This window comes from Bubalus bubalis, chromosome 2 (assembly GCF_019923935.1).
Source record: "Bubalus bubalis isolate 160015118507 breed Murrah chromosome 2, NDDB_SH_1, whole genome shotgun sequence".
Lineage (NCBI taxonomy): Eukaryota > Metazoa > Chordata > Mammalia > Artiodactyla > Bovidae > Bubalus > Bubalus bubalis.
Genome location: NC_059158.1, coordinates 20,461,965 through 20,470,582, shown reverse-complemented (window position 1 = coordinate 20,470,582; position 8,618 = coordinate 20,461,965). Strand labels below are relative to the sequence as shown.

At 42.6% G+C, this 8,618-nt stretch overlaps 1 protein-coding gene across 1 annotated transcript; it reads left to right on the top strand.

Moving 5' to 3' along the window:
• Positions 1 to 602: 602 nt before the first annotated feature.
• LOC102396118 (tumor susceptibility gene 101 protein-like) lies at positions 603 to 2,306 on the top strand. Its single transcript, XM_044938264.2, is given in 2 exon segments — positions 603 to 1,844; positions 2,139 to 2,306. Coding segments are annotated over 2 exon segments (1,176 nt in total). The 5' UTR covers positions 603 to 729; the 3' UTR covers positions 2,200 to 2,306.
• Positions 2,307 to 8,618: the final 6,312 nt, after the last annotated feature.

Below are 8,618 nucleotides of genomic sequence, written 5' to 3'. Positions count from 1 at the left end.
AGACACTCCAATCTTTTTATGCTTACTGTTTGCATAAGTGTGAAGTGTTAATCATTCAGTCATCAGTCGTGTCCTACTCTTTGAGAACCTGTGGACTGTAGCCCATCAGGCTCCTCTGTCCATGGAATTCTCCAGGCAAGAATACTGGAGTGGGCAGCCATTCCCTTCTCCAGGGAATCTTTCCGACCCAAGGATTGAACCCTGGGCTCTGCATTGCAGGCAGATTCTTTACCATCTGAGCCACCAGTGATGCCCTTACTGCTTGCATAGTACCTATTTTTCTATACATTTATTTAAGACTTATTTGTGTTTCAGGTGTTTTTCTTCTAGCTAACATATGTTCAGTTCTGGCATTTTTTAAATCCATTCTAATAATCTTTGCCTTTTAATTGGAGTATTTAAACAATTAACATTTAATATTAACCTTTATTCTTCTTCCCTTACTATACTGGCTAGGGCCTCCCAATAGTGAATATAAACTGAAATAGTTGGCATCCTAGTTTTATTTCTAATCTGGGGGGAAGGACAGAGGTGGAAAAAACTTTTGATAATTTGTCATTTCATATATTTATTGTTATTACTGTTTTCTTTTACATTTAAAAATATCATTATGGGGGGAGGCGGGGTGCGGGGCTGGCTCGTCCGTGTGCGGTTGTGTGGGGCGGCCTGGGGCGGCCCCGGAGCGGCTGACCCTCTGCCTACAGGGACCGGAGTTGCGAGGCGGCTGCCATGGCGGGGTCGGAGAGCCAGCTCAAGAAAATGGTGTCCAAGTACAAGTACAGAGACATAACTGTACGTGAAACTGTTAACGTTATTAGTTTACACAAAGATCTCAAACCTGTATTGGATTCATATGTTTTTAATGATGGCAGTTCCAGGTAACTAATGAACCTTACTGGAACAATTCCTGTGCCTTATAGAGGTAATACATACAATATTCCAATCTGCCTGTGGCTGCTGGACACATATCCGTATAATCCCCCTATATGTTTCGTTAAGCCTACTAGCTCAATGACTATTAAAACAGCAAAGCATGTGGATGCTAATGGGAAGATATATCTTCCTTATCTACATGAATGGAAGCACCCACAGTCAGACTTGTTGGGGCTTATTCAAGTTATGATTGTGGTGTTTGGAGATGAACCTCCGGTCTTATCTCGTCCTACTGTTTCAGCATCCTATCCACCATACCAGGCAACAGGGCCACCAAATACTTCCTACATGCCAGGCATACCAAGTGGGATTTCTGCATACCCATCCAGGTACCCTCCCAATCCCAGTGGTTACACAGGCTGTCCTTACCCACCTGGTGGTCAGTATCCTGCCACAACAAGTTCCCAGTACCCTTCCCAGCCTCCTGTGACCACTGTTGGTCCCAGTAGGGATGGCACAATCAGCGAGGACACTATCCAAGCCTATCTCATCTCAGCGGTCAGCGACAAACTGAGATGGCGGATGAAGGAGGAAATGGGTCGTGCCCAGGCGGAACTCAATGCCTTGAAACGAACAGAGGAAGACCTGAAAAAAGGTCACCAGAAACTCGAAGAGATGGTTAACAGTTTAGATCAATAAGTAGCTGAGGTTGATAAAAACATAGAACTTTTGAGAAAGAAGGCTGAAGAACTCAGTTATGCTCTGGAGAAAATGGAAAATCAGTCTGAAAACAATGATATTGATGAAGTTATCATTCCCACAGCCCCACTATACAAACAGCTCCTAAATCTGTATGCAGAGGAAAATGCTATTGAAGACACTATTTTTTACCTGGGAGAAGCCTTGACGCAGGGAGTAATAGACTTAGATGTCTTCCTAAAGCATGTACGTCTTCTGTCCCGTAAACAGTTGCAGTTGAGGGCTGCTGCTGCTGCTGCTGCTGCTAAGACACTTCAGTCGTGTCCGATTCTGTGCGACCCCATAGACGGCAGCCCACCAGGCTCTCCCGTCCCTGGGATTCTCCAGGCAAGAACCCTGGAGTGGGTTGCCATTTCCTTCTCCAATGCATGAAAGTGAAAAGGGAAAGGGAAGTCGCTCAGTCGTGCCCGACTCTTAGCGACCCCATGGACTGCAGCCTACCAGGCTCCTCTGTCCATGGATTTTCCAGGCAAGAGTACTGGAGTGGGGTGCCATTGCCTTCTCCGCCAGCTGAGGGCACTAATGCAGAAAGCAAGAAAGACTGCTGGTCTCAGTGACTTCTACTGACTTCTCTGATACCAGATGGAGACTGAACTCTTCTAAAGTATTCTTTGCTTCTCTTCCTTTCTCTTATATCAGTAGGTGCCCAAAATAAGTTATTGCAGTTTATCATTCAAGTGTAAAATATTTTGAATCAATATATTTTCTATTTTCTTTTGGTAAAGACTGGCTTTTATTAATGCACTTTCTATCCTCTGTAAACTCTTGTGCTGAATGTTGGGACTGACTATGCTAAATAAAATTTGTTGCATAAAAAAATATCATTACATTTTGCATGTATTAATAGGATAAGAATAGTTTCCAGGAAAATATCACACAACATCTGTCAATTTTGCTTCTATCTTTCTTTCACATTTTATATAAGCTACATAAGTAAGACATTATTTAAAGTAGACATTGGTTCAATTCCTGGGTCAGGAAGATCTCCTGGAAAAGGACATGCCAACCGACTCCAGTATTCTTGCCTGGAGAATCCCATGGACAGAGGAGCCTGGTGGGCTACGGTCCGCGGTATCACAAAGAGTCGGACACAACTGAAGTGACTTAGCACACACACACATTAATATTTTACCAGTCTTCTTAGTGCCTTACCTGTTTATATGTTTACCAGTAGATGGCACTCTCACATTTATGTCCCCATGGCTTTGCCTTTATGAAAGCATAACTACTTCTTTGACATTACATTTAAAAAAATGTAAATTTAATCTGGCTCTTATAAATGATTTTAAATGATTCATACTAACAATGACAGTTAAATCTTGCCATTTAAAATGTAAGCATTTATTTACATTACTTTGCCAACAAAGGTCCGTCTAGTCAAGGCTATGGTTTTTCCTGTGGTCATGTATGGATGTGAGAGTTGGACTATGAAGAAGGCTGAGCGCCGAAGAATTGATGCTTTTGAACTGTGGTGTTGGAGAAGACTCTTGAGAGTCCCTTGGACTGCAAGGAGATCCAACCAGTCCATTCTGAAGGAGATCAGCCCTGGGATTTCTCTGGAAGGAATGATGCTAAAGCTGAAACTCCAGTACTTTGGCCACCTCATGAGAAGAGTTGACTCATTGGAAAAGACTCTGATGCTGGGAGGGATTGGGGGCAGGAGGAGAAGGGAACGACAGAGGATGAGATGGCTGGATGGCATCACTGACTCTATGGACGTGAGTCTGGGTGAACTCTGGGAGTTGGTGATGGACAGGGAGGCCTGGCGTGCTGCGATTCATGGGGTCGCAAAGAGTCGGACACGACTGAGCGACTGATCTGATCTGATTAACATAATGAGCATTTATTGAACAGCTTTTTTAGTACTCTTGCCTGGAAAATCCTATGGATGGAGGAGTATGGTAGGCTACAGTCCATGGGATTGCAAAGAGTCAGACACGACTGAGCGACTTCACTTTCATTTTCTTTTTTATGGCAGACACTAGCCTGGATCCTAGGAATAATATCAACTAAAAAAAAATTTATTTCCTTTAAAAATTTCCAGAAAGTTAAAATATTTTTTAGAATTAATTATGTTCTAAATGTTATACAAGGTAAGAAAAAGTATTGAGGCTGAGGAAGAAAAACAAAGAAGCAAAAACTCCTGGCAGAACTTGAATACTTCTGCAGAGGTGATAACCTCTGAGCTATGTTCTTAGGAAGTGAAAGTTCACCAAGAGAAGGGAGTTCAGGATTACAGAATGACTCTTGTAGAAAGATCAGGGTCATTAAAAATATTCCTTATTATGTAAATACAGTGAAGTTCCAGGACTGAGAGCATGGGCTTCATGAGGAGGGTTGGTTTCAAAGAAATCCGGGCATCTAGCAGAACTCATATCTGCTTCCTCCCCTCTCCTGTGCACATTTCCCTTATGCAGTGATTATATAGCTGGAAAAATTCAATACCTTCATTGATCCAGAGTACTAGCGGAAGGTGAAGAATGAACCTGTTTGTTTGTTTTTTCTGAGCTAGGCTCTTCCTCTTTTTCACCCAATCCCCTCCCCTTGAAGGGGTCCAGACAGCCTAAGTCCAGATCCCAAGGACCTCTTAACTGCAGACAGAACCTGATTCCTTCCAGAGATGAACTAAAACCCTTCGCTAACTCTTAGCCACAGTCAAACTCAATCTCAGCTTCCCTTCCTGTAAGTCTCCACCCCTAGGAAAACTCATATAGTATATAGTGCCATTTAGCCAGATCTTGTTTTATGTCTTTTAGTACAATTTTATTGTTTTCTTCCTTTGAATCATACTGTCCTTGTTCAAATAATTCCTTAAAAATTTAGAGTTTTTGTTACTAGGGAATATTAAAATTTCAATTATTGAAATAATTATTGAATAAAATATTCAGTTTCTATTCTTGGCTAGTTATTTCTGCTGCTGCTGCTGCTACAGAGAAGGCAATGGCAACCCACTCCAGTACTCTTGCCTGGAAAATCCCATGGACGGAGGAGCCTGGTAGGATGCAGTCCACGGGGTCGAAAGCAATTGATTTTTTTTTAATGTTTGTCATGTTTCCAGTTAGTTGACCAAATTTCCTTCATGCCAGTGTACTTTAATCCCCAGCGATGTTGAACAATTCTAATTCACCACACCGCATCTCTATGACCTTGTTCTTCCTGGAAGTTCCTTCCTCTATATTATTACTGGCTCTTTCACACCACTCGTGAAGACCAGACTGCCTCCTCTAGGAGGCCTTCCTCTGACACCCTTGTGTTAACAGACGTCCTTATTTGTTGTCTCCTAGTGCTTTGTGCACACTTTTTTTTTTTTTTAATAATTTTATTTATTTTATTTTGGGCTGTGCTGGGTCTTCGGTGCCACTTAGGTTTTTCTCTGGTTGTAAAGAGTGGGGGCTACTCTCTAGTTGTGGTGCGCAGGCTTACTGTGGTGGCTTCCCTTGTTGTGGCGCATGGGCTCTAGAGCAAGAGGGCTCCAGTAGTTTCAGCATATGGGCTTCAGTGGTTGTGGCTTCCCAGCCCTAGAGCACAGGCTCAGTAGTTGTGGTGCCCAGGCTTATTTGTTCCACGGCCTGTAGGATCTTCTCTGGTCAGGGATCAAACCTGTGTCTCCTGCATTCCCTAAGTCACCAGGGAAGCCCTTTGTGCACGCGGGTATTGGTTTTTATTACTTTTCATCCTGGTTGTCTGTCTTTGTGTGTAGTCTGATTCTAGATGCCAAACTCTGTGGAGTCATGGGTCAGGTCTTAAACAAACTGATATTCTTGGAAGCTGGCATCCTGTCTGGAACATATAAAATCTCAAAAAACAGTGTGGAATTGAATTTCTCTGACTAGAAACAGTCGGTAATGCCAGGCCAAAGAGACTTAACTTTTTAAGATTCTGATATTTTCCGCTACACTACTCTTGATATTTATAAATAAGCTATAGATACTTTTTATGGTGCTCACTGAGCTGATTTACACTTTGTTATGTAAAAACCAAGATGGGGGATAAGGAGTTTGAACCAGTTGCAGAAGTCTTGATTTTTAATGGCAAATGTGACTCAAGAATTCATCTATTCAGTGAATTAATGTTTATTAAACATATACTATAGGCCAGATACTGTGCCAAGAGCTGTGGATACACCAGTTTTCAAAATACACAAGATTCCTCCAGGGAGCTTGCAAAATCCAACTATAGGATTAAATTTAAACAAAATATGTAGCTTGAAAAATCTATTTTGAATCTTATTGTGGCATTGGACATTGTTGAACACTCTTTCCTTACCATATTTAGTCCTTTTTTGGTGCATCCAGTCTCAGATACTTTTTCCACAAGGGCTGCTACCAGGTCATGCTTTTCAATTGCAAGAAAGAAGGTACTGTTGTTTTACTTCTTCATGCTACTTACCCACTTTTGAAAAGTAGACTGTGTATATGTACCATAGCTTTCTTATCATCTGTTGATGGACATCTAGGTTGCTTCCAAGTCCTAGCTATGGGGAAGATTTGGGAGAATGGCATTGAAACATGTATACTATCATGTATGGAACAAGTCGCCAGTCCAAGTTTGATGCACGATACTGGATGCTTGGGGCTGGTGCACTGGGACGACCCAGAGGGATGGTATGGGGAGGGAGGAGGGAGGAGGGTTCAGGATGGGAAACACATGTATACCTGTGGCAGATTCATTTCGATATTTGGCAAAACCAATACAATATTGTAAAGTTTAAAAATAAAATAAAGTTAAAAGTAAAAAAAAGAAAAAGAAAAGTAGACTGTGGTAGGCTGAGTAATGGCATCTGAAGATTTTCTCATCCTAATCCCTGGAAACTGTGAATATGTTAACTTGTGTGGTAAAGGGGACTCTGCATGTGTGATTAAGGATTTTGAGACCTGAAGATAATCTGGTATTTTTCAAGTGAGCCCAGTATAATTATCAATACAAGTTTCCTTATAAAGAGGGAGGTAGGAGGTCAGAGGTAGAAAGATTTGAAGATGTTATGCTGCTGCCTTTAAGGATGGAGGAAGCAGCCATGAGCCAAGGAAGCCAGGTGACATGAAAAGACAAAAAAGGTTAAAAAAAAAAAAATTCTCCCCTAAAGCCTCCAAGGAGAATGTGGCCCTGATGACATCTTGAGTTTTGGCCCAGTGAAACCCACTTTGCACTTCTGACCTCTAGAACTGTAAGAATAAATCTGTGTTGTGTAATTAATAAGTCACTAATGCTAATGCTAAGTCGCTTCAGTCGTGTCCGACTCTGTGCGACCCTATAGACAACAGCCCACCAGGCTCCCCGTCCCTGGGATTCTCCAGGCAAGAACACCGGAGTGGGTTGCCATTTCCTTCTCCAATGCATGAAAGTGAAAAGTGAAAGTGAAGTCGCTTAGTCGTGTCCAACCCTCAGCAACCCCATGGACTGCAGCCTTCCAAGCTCCTCTGTCCGTGGGATTTTCCAGGCAAGAGTACTAGAGTGGGGTGCCATTGCCTTCTCCAAATAAGTCACTAAGTTTGTGGTAATTGATTACAGCAACAATAGAACACTGATACAGAAGAACCAAGTAGCTAAGCTAAGGTGCTAGCTCCAGTTGGTGCCTTGGGGGAGTATGGAGAGATTAACTGGCACAAGTAAACTCAATAAGGCAGTCCGAAGCTAATAAAAGCAGAAACGGCAAGACTTCACCTCATTTTATAAGGGCTGAGAGTCTAACTGGAAATACCCAGTAGCAACTACAGTCCAAAATTTAAGAATCTCTAATAAAACACAAGTGCAGGGACTTGCCTGGTGGTCCAGTTGTTAAGACTCCATGCTTCCAATGTAACAGGCACAGGTTTGGCCCCTGGTTGGGGAAATAAGATCTCACATGCCTTGTGGCCAATAAATAAATAAAAACCCAAGTACAAGTACCAGGAGTCAAGCAGAGACTGGATTAGAAAGAGGACAGATAAGAAGCAGGAAGGATGGATGAAGGGTAACTTTGTAGAGAGATGTCAGAGTAGCCAAAGTTCACATTTATTAAGCTGTGGACACCAAATACTTGAGGAAAGCCTAGCTGATTTGTGTGCATGTGTGCTCAGTTGTGTCTGACTCTTTGCAACTCTGTGGATTGTAGCCTGCCAGTCTCCTCTGTTTAGAGTTCTCCAGGCAATAATACTGGAGTGGGTTGCCATTTCCTTCTCCAGGGGATCTACCCGACTGAGGGATTGAACCCGTGTCTCCTGAATTGGCAGTTGGATTATTTTCCACTGAGCCACCTGGGAAGCCCCTAGGTGATTTAACAGAACCCTTTAATGGAGAATAGCTCATTTATTGAGGGCCTACTGCGTGCATGCCTGCATGCTAAGTCACTTCATTCATGTCCACTCTGTGCGACTCTGTAGACTATAGCCCTCCAGGCTTGTCCGTCCATGGGGATTCTCCAGGCAAAAATACTGGAGTGAGTTGCCATGTGAGGACCTACTACTGGTTAGCATATGTTGTTAATTTTATTTGCCCAGTAACCCCATGAATTGAACATTATAACCCTTGCTTTACTGACATTGTTGTTGTTTAGTCACTAAGTCATGTCTGACTCTTGGTGACCCCTTGGACTGTAGCCTGCCAAGCTCCTCTGTCCATAGGATTTCCCAGGCAAGACTATTGGAGTGGGTTGCCATTTCCTTCTCCAGGGGATTTTCCCAACCCAGGGATCAAACCCATGTCTCATGCATTGGCAAGCAGATTCTTTGCCATTGAACCACCAGGGAAGCTTTTACTAAAGCAGAAACCAATATAGAAAAGTTAAATGACTTGTCCAAGGCCACAGAAAACACTAGGAAGTGAAGAAGGGGTTAACCTCACCTCTCCAGTTCCAGGAGCCCTGCTCTTTCTTCCATGCCATGCTGCCTTCCTTTCAGGAAAAAAGGCTTGTTGACTTTGTCGGCTGTCTGAAGAGTTCAAAGCAGAAAAACATGGTGTCATCTTTTGAGATATTCATTTTATCAGTGAGAACTTGAAAATGAAGTTAA